The 17,920-nt window shown below is 38.5% G+C and overlaps 2 protein-coding genes across 3 annotated transcripts in view; one reads left to right on the top strand and one right to left on the bottom strand.

Moving 5' to 3' along the window:
* LOC139975751 (uncharacterized) overlaps positions 1-3,373 on the top strand; it is a 34,186-nt gene extending 30,813 nt beyond the window's left edge. For both annotated transcript variants that reach the window (XM_071983885.1, XM_071983884.1), the window contains exon 11: positions 153-3,373. In XM_071983885.1, the coding sequence (XP_071839986.1) occupies positions 153-311 (159 nt within the window). In that variant the 3' untranslated portion in view covers positions 312-3,373. The remainder of the gene's footprint in view (positions 1-152) is intronic.
* LOC139975750 (nucleolar complex protein 2 homolog) lies at positions 1,468-17,465 on the bottom strand. The gene is made up of 14 exons (XM_071983882.1): positions 17,260-17,465; positions 16,319-16,456; positions 15,935-16,078; positions 15,387-15,747; positions 14,976-15,216; positions 14,179-14,570; positions 13,127-13,315; positions 12,113-12,252; positions 11,568-11,679; positions 10,673-10,786; positions 8,713-8,814; positions 7,717-7,860; positions 6,727-6,840; positions 1,468-6,209 (listed from the first exon to the last, which is right to left on the bottom strand). The coding sequence occupies exons 1-14, from the start codon at positions 17,274-17,276 to the stop codon at positions 5,580-5,582; spliced, it is 2,838 nt and encodes a 945-aa protein (XP_071839983.1). The 5' UTR covers positions 17,277-17,465; the 3' UTR covers positions 1,468-5,579.
* Between the last annotated feature and the right edge of the window lie 455 nt (positions 17,466-17,920).

The following is a 17,920-nucleotide window of genomic DNA, read 5'->3' as shown; positions in this document are numbered from 1 at the left end:
AAATTTATCGTTTTTTTGTTGTTGTCTTTTAATTGAAACTGAGCCCAGTACTAATCAGATTGCTTATAATTTGATTAGTTCAGTGTAGTAACAGCTGTTTTCAATCTAGTGATTTCAATCTGTGACTTTTTTCTTTTCTTTTTAATGCGCAGGTCTTTCGGGAACAAGCTATCGACGGTGAAATTTTACCAGTTTTAACAGAGGAACATCTTCTACACAACATGGGCCTAAAGTTAGGGCCAGCGCTAAAGATCAAGATTAATGTTGCTAAGAGGCTAGGGTATCAAAACTTTATCGATGAAATGCAGTAGAGACGAAAACACCAAAGAAATTTTTACGAGGAATCTAGTTGTTACAGAACAAACTTAAACAACTACAGTATGGAAGTTACAGAGGAACAACAGCGATATAGAACTAAACTAACAGTGCCAGATTGATAGCCCCTAGGACCCTCTGGAACCGTATGCCCCCCTCCCACCCCCTCTGCACCCGTCCTACTTAGTAAGTGTTGCAGGAGAAACCCGACAAACGAAGGTTGGGTACGACTAGCCGGGAAGTGGTTACAGAGGGCCCCTTGAGCGACACATTTGCCTCTTGGATAATCCAACAGTATAGAGGATCATCATCACCCAGTTGGGACAATGTTTTCTATACTGCACTGTCATGTCCTGCTTCAGAGCACTCGTATTGTCAGTACGAGCAGTATGAATATCATGTTTTCTATCAGATCAAGGTTAGGAACTGTTTGTACTGTCAATATCAGTGCTTTCAGAGCATGAAATTGGAGTACAGTTTAGAGAGGTATTAGCATTAGGAAATTGTCCCAACTGGCTGTCATCATCGCCAGTAATGTAATATTCATTGGGTCGGAGAAGTCGAAGCATTATCTTTTGTTTTTTATCCATTAGGAACTTTGGGTGTTTTCAAGTTAGACCCTTTATAGATTCTGAAGTTCACGGTGTCAATTAGTCAGAGAGAAAGAGAAAGAATACAAAGTTATATGAAGTTAGCTCCCACATGGAAATAAGGAAATCTTTAATAGAATACAGCCAATCAAAATACACAGAAAAAACAACATTTGAACTAGTTTAGCAAAGGATTGTGTATGTAATATATAAATAAGGCTAATTAGAAAGTTAACCTGTCATTTTAAGTTGACAAACTAAGTCATTCTAACTATCCCAGAAACTTTCAATATGAAAAAAGCAGTTATATACAGAAGTTATACCATGTTAGGATAGCTGCCTAACCATCGGGTGACTTTCAATAACTAAATGTTTTTACTTTCCTCATTACCTCGTTGAGTGGATCTTAAACGGTTGTCATAAGCACAAAACAGGGATGCTTCCATGCAAGTAAAATACTTCTTCCAAACATGAAAGCCATAAAAACTTTCAAAAGAAAACAGGTACAAAATCTGCAAATGCTTGTCTTTCTAACATCTAACAACCGTTTTTTTTTATATATTATAGAAAAATTTGGGTGACAAAGATCAATACGTTTTTTTTATAGCAATTTTGATGGTGCAACTAATTTTCTTTTTTCTCTCACAATTTCGTCTTTCAATAACATATAAGTGCCTGACTATATTACATTTGGATGAAACCAATTTAAGTGCCTTATGCAAGGTGTATAGCAATAAAGTATTAAGCACAATGATCAAAGACAAATTATTTCTGTTGTGCGTGTTGTGTAGAGGGAAAGTCATATTTTTCTGATTAGTTTTTTTCAGTTCAGGGAAATTACCAGCCTGGATTCCCTTTACAGTTGCTGAGACGGTAATGAATTCCCCCGCCCCTGATAGCCACTGACTACTATCATGGGGTGGGGTTGGATCTGGGGGGGGAGGTACCAAGAGCCACGCAGGCCAGGCCCACAGGGGACAATTATTTCACCAGGCTCCCTTTTTTAAGTTTTCATTGTTTGTGAAATACATTATGAACATGAGAATAAATATTCTGCCTCGCATATTACCCCGTGCCCCCTAATTGATCCAAGGCCAATAATATTAGCCCCATTCCCTGATACAATTTTGATCAAATATAGTAAAGGTAGGGTAACTATACGGCCAGATTATTCGAGATTGTCCCGCTCTTACAACGGAAATATACCGTCGTCCCGTAGGCAAAGTGAATTGTCCCGATTTTCCAAAGGTCTCTGTGCTTTCAAAACTCACTTTTTTTGATCGATACCCAAACTAAAACAAAAACGCGCAAGTGCTAAACTAATTAAGTAACAATTGCCTACAAAAATTGGAAGGAGGAATAATGTTAAAAGAGCCGTAAGATTTTCTTTAAGTATTATTTCAACTCCATTCTACCTGGTCAAGAAAATATCGTACAAATATTCATAATAATACGGTGGCCCTGAAGGGACACATGAGTTTCAGACTAAGCGTGTTTTAGAACAAAACGACAACACATAAAAAAATACGGACTTTGTCATGTTTAAGTTTATTTGCGCAACGTAACTTATCAACTTGACTCAACGTATTGCTGACGTGTAGACAAGGTTACGTACAACCCAGAAAAGAGACAATTTTCCTTTTCATGCAAGTAACTCAAATACTCACAATAAGTAAATTTCATCTTTTGGGGTATTCAAAAAAGGTGATGTAAGTTTATCATTTAAGTGCCAGTATTCAAACTTTTGGCTTGGGGATGGGCACCCCAATTGTCATCTTGATCCTCGTGGCAACCCTCCAGTGGCGAAATGTTGTGACCTGGAAAAGGCGGCCGATATGGGGAGGGAGGTATCTCCCTCACATTTGTAAACTTTTAAACGATCAAGGGTGTTTAGTTGCAAAATGGTGTTATCTTTTGCAACTTTTGAAGTAACTATTTATGTTAACAAATGTTGTCACTTGTTGCCACAAATACTGGCGATTTTTCCCCCCTCCCTCCCCCCCCCCCCCCTCGAATTTGTGGAGACCCTCCAACACATTTTGACGGCATGTAAAAAGGTCACAACCCCGAGTTGAATAATGGAGATATAAGCGACTGTATAGAAAATAATATATAGACTATATATAGTATATATTCTCTATATATAGTCTATATATAGATTATATACTATATATAGAATATAAGCGACTATATTACGTTTATCACGGACTTTAACCACGAGCTCTTTGTTACGTTTTTCTTTTGATAATCTTCTCTAAAGGACTGTAGTAAGATGTGTAATCTTATCTTTATTGATATTCTTATGTAAATTTCTTTGATCCACTTTTTGGTTTATCCAGTGCAATTTAATCCTTTCTTTTTTTTTCCAGTGATATCTTCTGCTATGCAAATGTTTAAAAAATCAATCTTAAAATCACTATCAAATTTTAATACTAAGAAAAATGATTGCAATAAAGGAGAATATGAAGGATTTTTGTTGTCACTTTACATAAGAATCTGTGTACCACAATTGATAGAGCATGCTGGTTAATATGATGAGTCATGGGCTATTCGATGGGGGTACAGGGGCCATGTACTGGGTCATGCGATGGTTCCTAGTACAGATTTGGGTACCTTTTAATCAACTATTGCAAAATGACTAAGACGAAATATTAATTTGTTCATACCAGCTTGTCCAGATTAATATGTTTCCCTTGCAAGCAACTTATGCAATATGGTTTGCTACTTCAGCTTACTTTTATCAAACCTACTGAGTACCACGAAAATATGAGAAAGTGAGTACCACGAAAATATGAGAAAGTGAGTACCACCAAACATGAGAAAGTGAGTACCACCAAACATATGCAAAAGTACCACCAAACATGAGAAAGTTGGGTATCGCTAAAATATGAGAAAGTGAGTACCACCAAAATATGAGAAAGTGAGTACCACCGAAATATGAAAAGTGAGTACCGCAAAAAATGAGAAAGAGAAACACCAAAAAATAGGAAAGTTGAGTATCGCTAAAATATGAGAAACTATGCCCTAGCAAAATATCATTGTAGGTTCATCAAAACTAAAATTGATATTGCCAAGATTAGTTATTATTAGTTAGTATCATTAATGATTCTGTTTGATAAATGTTGTCATCATATTTACTGTTGCTTTTTTCATGAAAGTAACAATCAAATTGAAAAAAAATCAAATTAGGACTTCCTCAAATTCTTGAATTTCTCTTTATTTTCAGAAATTTCTAATAGTCATTCCAATCACACCTCTTATTGTTGTAAGTTGTAGGATTGTATTATTAAGTCAATTTTAAACAGTTGCTTTAAACGGGATATACGGTAAGAACACTTTTACCCCCATAGGTTTACTTAACTACTAAGTAATAATAATATTAAGTTATAACATGTTACTTTAATAACGAAATTTTTCTACCATAATTTCTTTAAAACCCAATAGTAAAATATTCAAAGGCATTTCACTCTTTCATTTTTCTTAACACTGAAGTCAATGGGAGCAATTAATTGTGGTGTGCCACCTGCTTCGCTGGAAATATTAAAGGTCACGCGCGCATAAGGACCAATGTGACAGCGCCCCCAGTAGAAAATGCTGGACCGTCTCATTGCTCTATCTTCACAGATGCCAGACTTAAGAAGAAATGAGAGCGACAACCGATATTCAACCCAATGGTTTACATTCAAACCGTCAACCGTGTAAAACCATTTCCTTTTAACATTTTTCAACAGGAGACATTCCTAATATGTCGTCGATCGTTCTTTGAGTCCAATATTTCAGGCTTAATTTTTCTCCACTCCTGAATCAGATAACACTCTACCTTTAAAGGTAACAAACACCCCTCTCTTTTCCCCTGTTTTATAGTCAAGTTGCAGCCTTTAAATAAAATGACCCTTCTGTAATACCCTCCAAAAACTTCTTCAAGTACCGGGATGCCTTTTCATGACCATATTTCACAGGAATTGACGTCAGTCAGTAGTCAAACAATTGTTTCAACGAAAGTTTTTCTTTTGGTAACCACGACGCATACCGAGTCAGTAGTTGAGGCTTACCTCACCGGTTAACAAAAAAAACAACCTCCTAAAATTCTTATATAATCCAAGACTAGCTGTATTTCTGGTTCTGAAAGTCTTGCAGCTTCGTAGGGTAAAGTTGTTAACGTTTGTTTTAAAGCAACAGATTTAATCACAATCTGAAAACATCCATTATAAATACTAACCAAACAAAGACTACAGCTGCTATTCAGGCCTAATCAAAAACATCCTGGTTACTCAAAAATATTTTACAACTTCACACTTCAGGATCATGTCTCTTTTCTTGGAATGGCACTATTCTTTCCATCTCTTTCCCTTCGCAAATCCCCTCTTTTTTTTTCATCGAAATTTTACATCCCTCTCCTCTGCTCCATGCAGTCTCGTTCTTCCCAGTTTCCCCTCCGACTTCACGGACCGGTCTAGAAGTCTCTCGGATCCTCCGTCCTTGTGATGCCTTCCGAGATTTCTTTTCCTTTCTCGCTGTGCCATTGATCCAATGACGTATTTTCCGGTTCATTTCTACAAGTCGTCGTTGTCGGTCATGGGAACGTTTCTGCTCGTACCTGGTGATCATCTGACGGCATATGCTTCCCCATTCCGTTTTCTCTTTTCACCATTTTCTCTTTTTTCACCATCTTCTCTATTTCACCAACTTCTGCTTCTTCCTCGGTTTCGCTCCTCCCTTTGACTTCCTCATTTTCCCTTGGGGTGCATTCTTCCTCATTTTCCCTTCCGGTGCATTCCTCCTCTTTTTCCCTTCGGGTTCATTCCTCTTCATTTTCCCTTCAGGGACCTTCCTCTTCATTTTCCCTTCGGGGACCACCTTCTTCTTCTCCTTATTCGTTGTCGTCGTCTTCTTCTTTTTGATCACCTCGGTCTTCTCTTCCTCCGACATGTCAAAGTCCTCTACGATATCTTTCACGTTGGCCATTTCTCTGAAGATCTCCGTCTTCTGTTCCTTGAACTTTTCTGCATCCATCAGTTCCTCCTCCTCCTCCTCCTCCTCCTCATCATCTCCTCCTTCGTCGCTCTCGTCCGAGAATCCATCCTCGTCATCGTCGTCCATGTCCGCCCGGACCAGTGCGAAGACCTTCTTGCCAGAGTCCAGTTTCTCTTGCCGCCTCTCGGCTCGGACGAGGAGGTCGTCTTCGGAATCGCTGTCTCCGTGGAAGAGTTCCTTCAGCTCCTTCTTGCTGTGATCTCTCTGGATGAATTCAAAGGCCTTCCTCTTCTTGGTGGTCATGGTCATACTGCCGATTTCTTCCACAGACTGCAACAAAAAAATAATAAAAATATAATAAACGAAACTTGACCAAATGTTTCCGTGGAGCTTGGTGCACAGACTGTGACACAAATGAAATAACCAAACTTCATTAGACGTTTCATATTGCTTGGTCCACGGAGTGTAAGACAATCAAAGCAATTATGAAAATTCATTAAATGTTTTCATTTGGTCCTTATATGGTAAGACAACAGGGGCAAAAAAATTAACAAACATGGCCAAGTGTTTTCTTTTGGAGCTTGGCCACACAGACTGCAAAATGTTATCTAATATATTTTTGGTATTATTTAATGTTCTATTATATATCACTGTCCAAAGATTGTGAGACGATGAATGAGATAATGAAACTTACTTAAATGTTTTCTGTGGGATTGGTCCACAGATTGTCACACAACAAAATGAAATGAAATCTTTACTAAATGTTTCATGTTGAATGTTAACACAGACAGATAACACATGGTACAAAGAATCGTTCTAAATGCTGATACTTTTCGCATCATCTTACCACATCTCTCGCCGCTTCAGCCATCCTCAGTTCCTTCTCTCGTAAGTTACGGTACGTCTTACAGTACTTTGATATCGGTGGTCCCTCAAGGAGGTATTTTGTCTCCCAAGCTTTCTGTGATGAGGTTAAAAATCAAATAAAAATAAGTAATTTATGAAAGTTTCCATCCGAAACATGCGCCAAAAATCATCAAAGCAGGTATTTATCAGGTAACATATATATTTCAATATATATATAAATATATATATATATATTACTCCCTCCCTCCCTCCAATTCCCTACCCACACCTCCATAAAAAAGTTTAGCACATAAGCAAATAGCCAGAAGTTGCCAAAAGCACATGCCATGCAGTTCTATTGCTTTATCGCTCCATATTCTTCTCACATGTTGAGGGAGCTCATATGTGTCCTCTGAAGCCGGTCAATAAAAATCATAAGTTAGATCAGCTGACCTTTTTTACTCTTTACAGCATATTAGTGAGCATCAGGGATTAATTTCATGACCATATACATGCATCTTACCCTCCTCCCTCCCTCCCTGAACACGCCCACAACTTCAACACACCTCCATAAAACATTTTTATTATGAAGCAAGTTACCAAAGCATATTCCTTGCAGTTCTATGGTTTTATCTCTCCTAAAATCACAAGTTATATTAGCTGACCATTTTTACTCTTTACCACATATTAGTGAGCATCACAGATTAAATCCATGACCATATTGCATGCATATTACCCTCTTCATGCCCACCACTTCAACACACCTCCATAAAACATTTGATTACAAAGCAAGTGGCCAGAAGTTGTCAAAGAGCACATTCCTTGAAGTTCTATGGTTTTATCTCTCCAAAAATCACTAGTTATATTAGCTGACCATTTTCATACTCTTTACAGCATATTAGTGAGTATCAGGGATTAAATCCATGACCATATACAAGTATAAACACTGACAAAATGATTAGAGAGAGAGGCAGAGTTAAAAGTGACTTACGACAGCACCGTTATCTGCAATGCCAAATGTGGCAGTTGACCTTCGCTTCTCGATATCGTTGCAGTTTTCTTGAATTTTGTCTAAGAGTTGCTTGATTTGACGGGTGAAATTGGCCACTTTGCACGTCTTCACAAATTCCTTCATCTACATATGAAAGGAAAATATGCATGAAGTGTACAAATTATTTCTGTGAATTGAAGGTTACTTTCTATATCGGATAACTAAATGCAAAAAAATATATATATGAAGGTAGTAAACCATTATATGTATAAGTAAAATTTAAATGAAAATGCTTTATTTAATAAGATGATCAACGAGGAGGATAAGACTTGGTGACATCTTCACTAGTTGTACAAGTCTCAAAAAGAAAATTATCATGATATTTTAGACAAACATACAAAACAATTGTTCCAATTTCTTTCCCCTGTGATCATACCTACCATTTTCATACTTCTGCTTTACAAGTTTCATAGGGGAACTATATCCTTTGAGTCATCGCCATGACAGCAAAACACCAAGCAAGAGAGAGTGATATATATATATAGAGGGAAGCAGACTGATACCAAAATATAAATTTGCACCCTGGTTCTTTGAAGATTGATATGATCACAAGAAATATTAGGAAATATCAATCAGTTATTTAATATGATATGTAGTTATCAATCACACGAAGTATGATCATAGGTCATTCGGCCTTCCCCATGGTTACTGCTTTCATTCTCGTGGTTATGTTAGTTGTAAGTTGAATGTGTCATTGCTAGTAACAGTAAACTAAGGCAACCGAATGTGGGTTTTATTACTTGGTGGAAACAAATGTAACGTAACATGCCCATAACTGGTTAAAACACTTTCTACTAAGGGAAAATAATATGTTTCACCTTGGGGGATCATATAATGTAAACTAAGCTTTGCATATTGACATTTAACACTAACTCAGGAAACCCAATAGTATGATAATATGATCTAGTTAGCTTGGTGGGTAAAGTGTGAACTCACCTTCACTATTGCTGGTAGCACTAACTCGGGGAAGCCGATGGTGTGACAGTGCGTGTTACAAACTTCTAAGATCAAATCGTAGATCTGGTCGATCACTCCTTCCTTTAAAGGGGAAAGAAACAAGATGGTTTATATGCAAATTATATGCAAATTACATCATACACAACCCTGGAAGGATAAAAACAAATTGGGGATGCTAAGATATAGTTCATATTATATTAACATTCAAAGGACATAACAAGGTACGGCAAGGTAGGGCGTCTATTTCTACTTCCTCGATATGAATTCTTTCTTCATCTCTATTTATCCGTCTCTTTCACCAAAGTTTGCTTTTCTTTTCATCTCTTTTCAGTTCTCTTCTGTGCTTTCTCTTACATGGCTCTTATTTTGTGAAAATCTTTCGTTGGATCAAATTCCCCCCCCCCCCGATTTTTTTCCTTCCCATCCTTATGGACACTATAGCAATGGTCATAGTATCTCCGTTTTCTAGTTTTCCCTAATTTTTCTACTCAACTGTTTGTTATGTCATTCTTTTTTTTCTGTACGATAATATGAGAAATAAATTGACAGTTTTGGTCTAGTTTCATTAATACATGAAATACCAGTCACAATTCATTCGTGCAAGGTAGTAGAGCTCTTCTTCTTCTGTTTGACACCTATGATGTAATTTCCAAAACAAATGCCATAATTCTTTTTCTTGCCATTAAAAATACTCCCTTTCCAGATAGCCTTCCATGACAATTAACCTTTGTGTAATCTTGTATTATGTTTACACGCAATGTGTTTCTGTGATTAATTGCTTTCATTCTTGTTAAAATCACCAAGATTTGATTCATTGAGATAGCACTCTGGTCTGGCTGTAGTTTGGATCATGTACTGTGATATAGAACACAGAAGCTGGCCTGATAGCTAAGCTTAAATGCATTGAGGTAAAGTGTTAGGGTCAGGTAGGGCAACTATCTCATCTCACTAGTTCTTGGAAGACTCGAGAACAGCGTTGGAAACACATCCATAATTCCTTGTGAAAGAAAGTTTTGGTTCAGAGGTGTAGCAATAGGTGGTTAAGGGGGGGGGGGGCAGTGGGGGGTTCATTGAACCAGGGCTCCCAAAGACCGGGGACCCACAAGGGTTGGTTCCGACATTTGGAGCCAACAGATCACAACTGCCTGTCATGTGAGATACCCAGACAAGACTTTACAGCATGTCACATTTATGGCTTCATTCCAAGTGCAGTACAGATAGAGTAAAGTTGAAGAATCCCATCTCTAAACTGTATACTGAAGTCTATGAAACTTTACCTTCACCACTGTTAAGGTATTATCATTTATCTACTTCAGGGTTTCCCCTAACTTTAGCCCCCCACGAACCCCCTGTGGATGTCAGAGTTGTCCGCGAGCCCCCAACTTTTCGAGACACGATCTGAGTCATTATTATACTATAATACGCATAACAGTGCTTCGTAAAAGTTCAAGTATCACATGCATGGTACGGTACTACTATTGCAACATATGCGTATGGAACGCGAAAAGAGTTTGTCGATAGGTACGACTTTTGTACATTACTACATTATATGACATGTCAGATGCTAGCTCAACAAAAAAGTACTCTAGTTTTGACTTTCAGAAACGTCTCACGAACCACCTGGGATGGACTCACGCACCCCCTGGGGGTTCATGCACCCCAGTTAGGGAACCCCTGATCTAGTTCAAACACTATCCTCTAACTTTTAGACCGTGACTAAATAACTCTAGATCGTAACGACCAATATTTGTAGTTGGTGGAAGCTCACTGACGACTTAACACCAGACACATACTTAAGAGCCTTGCTTAGATCAGTGTAGGCCCTCATACTGTACATATGTAGGGCATTATACAGCGTACATGAGGACATGCTTAATATTGCACATGGACGCCTATTTGCATTGAACTGAATTACACAAAAAATAAAACATTAACTCACCCTGAACCCCTTTTCCATGATTTGTGCTTTCGAGAGACGTAAAATAACGGCAAAGTTGATCGGTTTGAAACTCATAGAAGCGTGCTTCTTATTGAAATCAGTGATGTCAAATATCTACGAGGAAAAAGACATTCACATATTTCATATAAAATACTTATTTAAATTTTGGTAAAACATCGACTCAAAAAGGGAATACACAATATACCTAAGAAGTAACCAGAATCTCAACCATAAAATTTCAGCTGTCTCACACTTTCTCTCACACTAATTCAAGAAAAAGTATGATTTTCAAATCTAAGCCATTAAACATGAAAACCGAGTATATTGTAGACCATCAAAGATCGCTGCACACTACCTATATGATCTCGACTCAACTCACTTGACCGTTGGACCTAGAACTGACTCCCCACACACTGACCCACTGTTCAGCACACATAATGACTGTTTGCTGTTGACAACAAGAGCCCGTTTAGGTCACATGGCAATTTGTTAACCTATGATTGGTCACATTTGTCAAAACCGTGCAGTTCTGGTCATAAACCACCACACACTGCAGATTGGGAAACAGCTGCATGTTCACTTTTCCAGACTTGACTTAATACTGGTAAGATCTTAATCAGTCGTAGTCTTCAGCACACACACACAAACAGGCCAACTATCTGCTATTTCCATGCAATGACAGTCGAGGAGTTGAGTTCGGTCTTGATCAGGCTTATATTGTAATATTGAGCAGCCGTGACACATTCTAGCAACACACTGGCTTTTATGGAAATTTCTGCACAATACAAAGCAAATGTTAGAAACATAACTTATACCGTGACACACAGTGCAGTGCTTACAGCAGTGTCAGTTGGACTATGTTTGTCTTCCCTCAAAGAGAGGGAAGGTGACTTACCTCTGTCAAGAATGGAAGCAGAGGAATAAAGACCCCAGTAGCAGCAGAGAGGGTATTCAAGGACCTGATGACATGAAACCTGATTGGGTAGTACTTTCCAGCAGGGATTAATCTAAAGAACAATGAAGATTAAAAGAGAACAATGAAGTGTAAGAAAGAACAATGAAAATTATGAAAGATATGGAGATTTAAGAAAGAACAACATAAGATTAATAACAATGGAGATTAAAGTAAAGAACAATGAAGATTGAGAAAGAACAATGGAAATCAATAAAAGAACAGTGGAAATTAATACAGAATCATGAATATTAATATCAAGAAATATGGAGATTAAGAAAGAACAATGTATATTAAAAAAATAACCATGGAAATCAATAAATACAGACCAATGAATATTAATATAAGCGACAATGGAGCTTAATATAAAACAAAGAAAAACATAAAAGTAGGGAGTACAAAAAAGGTGGGGGTGATAGGGGAAGGAGAGGAAATATGACACTGGGGGTAAATTTTGGAACATGAAGTAAAAGCAGTACACAACTCACTTGATGACACCCACTGATGTTTGAACTAGCGGATAGATGAGTGGTCTCAGATTATCATCCTGGTGGAGGGTACCGAGGACTCGACACCAGAGGTGGATACAGTGGACATACTGCCAGTTGTAAACCGACTGGTACGAATCCTGTATGGGTTCAACCACATTAAAACATATCTATCAACATGTTTTCTCTTTTCCTTAAGTTTACAGACTGTGCTCTGCCTTGCTAGTTTCTATGTCTGGCTTATCCTTTGTTCTTATGAAAACTTCTCAAAGTATTAATTTTTTTTTTCCTAAGTAAAAAGAATCTAGTTTCTATACAGATCGGTCTGCAATAACTCGAATCATCAGTTTTCCAATCAAAGATGTCTAGAGTTGGTTTTACATTGAGCTGTTCAAGCTAGTCATTTGACATCTCTATAACCACTTCATCCCTGCCCCCATCCAACCCCCCCCCCAAAAAAACAACCAAAAAAAAATATTGGTTATCTTTGCAAAGAGATGACTAACTAATTGCAGTACTGGAATGAGAAACAAAATGGCTAAAACCAAACAGTAAGCAAAAAGACTAACAGGGTAACAGGATTGGTCCAGCATAATGGGAATGGATTTGGTAGGTTATAACATAACATCATTTCACAGTATGCACTGGGAGGGGGACATGGGAAGAGAGAATGGGTGGGAGGCAATTCCCTCTTCCCAATGCTCCCCCAGCTGGCTCTAGTTAAACAAAACTGAAGTCATCTGCCCCTTAATTGCCTGTGATATGCACTCTATACAGATGGATTTGGCACTTCCAAACTGTCCCCTCCTCCCCCCTTCCCCACACCCCTGTTTGCTTCCCATACACTTTCCCCACCTCCTCCAATTCTGGCCCCACTGCTGCATACACACCCATTGAGAACATCGGGCAGAAAATTTCGGAAGCAATCTGAATTTGCATAGAACTTGTTTACGCAATACCAGATAAATTATTCACTGAATATTCATGTCATCTGTACCATAGTCGAACTCTCACCTTTTTCTTGATGGTCATCGCATTCCTGAGGTGAATGGCCAACTGCCTGATGTAGACAAATGCATGCTGGTAAGTCACTTTGGTATCCAGAGCAAACATCTCCGTCAACGAATGCTGCATGAACATTATCACCGGCAGGGTGTTGGGGGACGTGAATCTCGAGTTCCTGACATAACTCAGGTACATTTTCTGTAAACAAAGAGGCATGACAAGATTTGTGACAACTTAAATCATTGTTCTTCCTGGTAAGTCCCACTTCAAGGCATTGAAGACTCGCCCCAAATGGCGGGCCGATTCTGAAAAAGTTAACTTTCCGTTACTTGCAAATGACGTTTTCTTCTTGTCGCTACAAAATGCAGACAGTAATGAAACGTGATACCTTGTTATCTGTTATCTAGACCTGAGATGTCCACGCTGCTATGAACACTGTGTTGTGGGTATTGACCGTAGCTGTATGTATTGACTGTACACTAGTGTCTAATTACTGACGGTAGCAAGCTGTTGTGTGTATTTTCTGGAATCTATGGTGGTGTCTAACACTTCTGTTACACCTCATTCGAAACTAGGTCAAATTACCGGCATGAGACGTTTCTTTGTGCGCGAGTGAGTCTTCACACCCTTTAACTCTTTCATTTGCATGTGATGTTCAGAACAAAGGCAATGAAGAACCATTGTTGGATCATGGACAATCACTCTATCAGGTATCACCAGACCAGATGTTTAATTATTCATTGATTTGCTTGATTTATTTAAATTTTGATTAATTGACTTTTGGGATGCAACTTTTATGATATGATATGAAATAAATCTCACTGCTGAAATTCCCTGCACCTTAATAAATATTTAGTCAATTAAATCAGAAAAGGAAATTTGAAAAATGTTACAGATGCATCATAACATGGTCCTCATGAATCTCAAATTGATATTACAGTAACTGAACAGGACTTGAATATTTGTGACAAATGTACAAAATTTTGTCCATTTCTACTTAAACCAATCAAATGATATTTCATTCTGCTACACAAATCCACAGATGATCTGGGGTTACTCACCTTCAAAATGAAGTCCAGTTTGGCGTTTTTCATATGCCTCGTCAGAGAGAAGAGACAGACAAACGAGAGGATTCGCACCGTCTCCTCGGACGTGCTCCACCACTCCACGAGGTACGTGACCAACTTGCTGGCGATCTGGGCGTGGCAGGCAAAGTATGGTACCATCTTGTGGACGTGGCGCAGCAGGGCGGCCACCAGCTTTGGATCCGTGATGCCTTTGATCAGTTGCATCAGCTGCACCAGGTACGACTTCACCGCGATGCCAACTTTGCTCCAGTTCTTGGCCGCGCTCGGGAGCATCATCCTCTTCATGGCTTGTTCGTCGATCTCCAGAAAGGTTTGCAGGAGCGGGTAGGCTCTCTTCAGGCACAGGGTGACTATGGCATTGAATGCTAATTTTATGAAAGAAATTTGTAGAATGAGTAAATAAATGAATAAATAATACCTCGCAGTGATTTCTGGAGAATTGCTCATATAAGACAATTATAATAAGTAGAACATTTTGATGACCATTCGCTGTTATGATCGTTACAGACCATCTACCGTAATCCACTCCTTTGAAGAATGGAGGGTCTAGCCAGCCAAACTAGGTTACATTTCAATCAACCATATCTTGAGTTAGGGACAAAATAAGAGGATGGGATTTTCAAACTAACAATGCGGAAATATTTTCTCTTTAAAATAAAAGTGTCAAAATGTGTGCCACTGGAATTATCACACTTTTAAGATCAAAGTTTGGAGTGAATGTCTGCCACAAGCAGAGGAGTAAGTAGTCACAAGCTCTTCGTCCTACTTACTTGCACTTCCTTTGATGTAAAACTTGATATTTTTGGGCGAACTCTTCTTCTGAATGTGACAGACAGCGGCTGACAGTGCCCTCACGATGTCCTTGAAGGCTCCGATGGAACCGCTCTGCATCTTGGCATCCCACCTCTCGATCATCGTCAGGGTGACCTTGATCTGTCCCTCCTGGTTCTCCTCCTCTTCCTCGTCATCCTCCTCTTCCTCGAGGTCCTCCTCATCGCTGTGCACTTCGAGCTGTAGATCAAACAGAGTGATTGATGAAAGATCATGTGATCGGTCACTTGAACGATTTTCTGAAATGTATTGGATTTAAATATTAGGAGACTGTACTGCAGAGAACATTTTAGGTAACATGAAGCCCCGCCAGCCCTACCCCCACCCCCCCTTCCTCTACAACAAAATACCTTCTCTTTAAGATCTGGTTTGTGGAACAATTCTTCCTTTCTCTTTTTCTCCTTCTTCTTTTTCTTTTCTTTATCTGCTTTCTTTGCAGCTTTCTTAGATTTCTTCTTGTCTCCCTCTATATCTTCTCCCTCCTCATCATCCTCCTCGATGTCATAATGAACCGGAGCTATTTCCATCTTCCCGACTCCTTCGTCATCACTCTCGACATCATCATCATCATCGTCATCCTCTGAGATATCCGAGTCAGCAAAGTTCAACAACGTCTGGTCCTCCTTCTTCAGGAAATCATAAAATTCTGGATCATTTTCTTCCAGTTTCTTTAATGCCTGCTTGTGTTGGGCCATACGACCCTCTTTGCCTCTGGGAAAAGAAAACATAGGAATATTAAGACATTAAAATTGCTAAATTTGGTCTCCACATGAAAAAGGTATTTCATGAACAATGTCTGTTTTAAAACATTTTTTCTAACCCCCTATTCCTGGCAGTCTAGAGTCCTGTCACTAGTTTACCACATTCTAAACAAACAAGATGCTTCAACTGAACTCACTTCTCCTTGGTGTCCTTCGTCTTACTGATAGGCTCGCCTTCACCTGCATCTTTAATTTCTGTTTCATCTTCATCTTCACTTTCATCTTCATCTTCACCATCACTTTCAGAATCCAAACCTCCTGCAATGGCATCTTCAAGTTGGCTGATGAAGCAAATTTATGAAAAGGAAAAAAAAAGAAAAGATTTGTAAACTATGATCACTCTTTGAGTATATTACAAAAAAGGAGAGAGTAGAGGTGTGAGAAATGATGGGAGCTAGAGTATTTAATGGATGGTTGGGCACATAAAAATGACTCTCTTGCCTTTTTAATCAACTGGCAGTGTAGAGTCCTGACACTAATTTGCCACATTTTAAAAGACAAGATGCTTTGACTGAACTAACTTTTTCTTTGTGTCCTTCATCTTACTGATAGGCTCGCCTTCACCTGCTTCTTTAACCTCTGTTTCATCTTCATCACCATCACTTTCAGAATCCAATCCTTCGGCCAGGAAGTCATCTACACTGAAATCTTCAAGTTGGCTGATGAAGCAAAATTATGAAAAGGAAAAAAAAACAGATTTGTAAAGAATGATCACTACTTGAGTATATTACAAAAAAAGTAGAAGTGTGAAAAAGTGGTGGGAGGTACAGTATTTAATGGATTGTTGGGCACATAAAAATGACACTCTTGCCTGTTTAATTGACTGAGATTTGAATAAGTAAAGACTAGGCCTAACTATAGTGTTGCTATAGCCTAGGCTATACCTTATAATCAGGTTTATACTGATACTAAGCACTCTTGTTTATTTAATCAATGGTTGTTGGGAAACTGAACATTGCAATAGTGCGTAGTTGGACCAACCATCGATGGAAAAACAGGTCAAACCATTTCACAATTGTGATCTATATTTCAAGAAGGCTAACTAGGTAAACACGACCAGTCGACCAGTGAGTGCGTGATCAGAGGAAAAACAGGCAACTTTCATGTGGTATTCCAATAATTTCAACAATGAATTTTACCATCAAGAACAAAAATGAAATAAATAAGTAGCCTAGGCCTATGTCAACTTTATTGAATCCCAGAAGGAAATTACATATCTGCGGTGAGCAATACAATGAATGATACAAAATGGTGGGAAACACTACTGCCAGAAACTGGGATTATCAACCTTGAAGCTTATACTTATAGGCAACAGCAGTGCTGATTACATAGACAAGCCCTGCATTAGTGTTAGTTCTAACTCTAAAGTATAATCAGACCTATTCCAAGGTTATGGATAATCTAGACTACCGTGTTAGTTGTACGTCTCGCGTTAGGCCTAGTCTGTGTTCGCATTTCTTACCGTTTCTTCCCTTTCATTTTCAAATTGGTAGCGATCTAATAGCTTTAAATAATACACAATTATGTGTTGACAGTTATCTGACACCGTCGGTTTTGGACTAAAACTTAAAAGTCAGGGAGAATTAGTCAATGAACCTAGTAATCACAACGTACTGCGGTAGTATTAGTACTAGCAGGCCTGTACCTTGTAGTAAATCACCAGGCTAGTTAGAATTGGTGTGGACCACAGAAATTAGTGTGGACTGCTATTACCATGTTGTACGGAGAAGCATGTTGCGCAACCAAACACACGTGGAATTTTATGGAACGCCAAATTAATGCCAGGTAAGCATCAGAAATATCTCATAAAGGGCTCTATAGAGACCAGGATTATCCATGCATTTCCACTAAATTAATTACAATAAAATCAAGTATAATGACGGTTCTATGTCCGAAATATATATAAAAGTGTCTAGAATCAAATCAAATGGAAAACAAAGGAGAAGGATAAAAAAAATTCTTCATGATCAGGTCTTTTTGATATATAAATATATACAACATTGGACGCCATTTTGTTTTGGTTAGGCACATTTTAGTTTGATACTGTGTCAAAGAATAAATTTCTATGTACTGTGTGAATATCCGTATAGAAAAGAGTTCTACCCTCCCCTTCCCCCTTGCCC

This window comes from Apostichopus japonicus, chromosome 11 (assembly GCF_037975245.1).
Source record: "Apostichopus japonicus isolate 1M-3 chromosome 11, ASM3797524v1, whole genome shotgun sequence".
Classification (NCBI taxonomy): domain Eukaryota; kingdom Metazoa; phylum Echinodermata; class Holothuroidea; order Aspidochirotida; family Stichopodidae; genus Apostichopus; species Apostichopus japonicus.
This window is presented reverse-complemented; position numbering and strand designations above follow the sequence as displayed.

Coding starts and splice junctions, on each gene's coding strand:
- LOC139975750 (XM_071983882.1), bottom strand. Junction 16,079..16,318: donor ATGAAGGACACAAAGAAAAA/GTTAGTTCAGTC, acceptor TTGCTTCATCAG/CCAACTTGAAGATGCCATTG. Junction 8,815..10,672: donor TCATGGAAAAGGGGTTCAGG/GTGAGTTAATGT, acceptor TCCCCTTTAAAG/GAAGGAGTGATCGACCAGAT.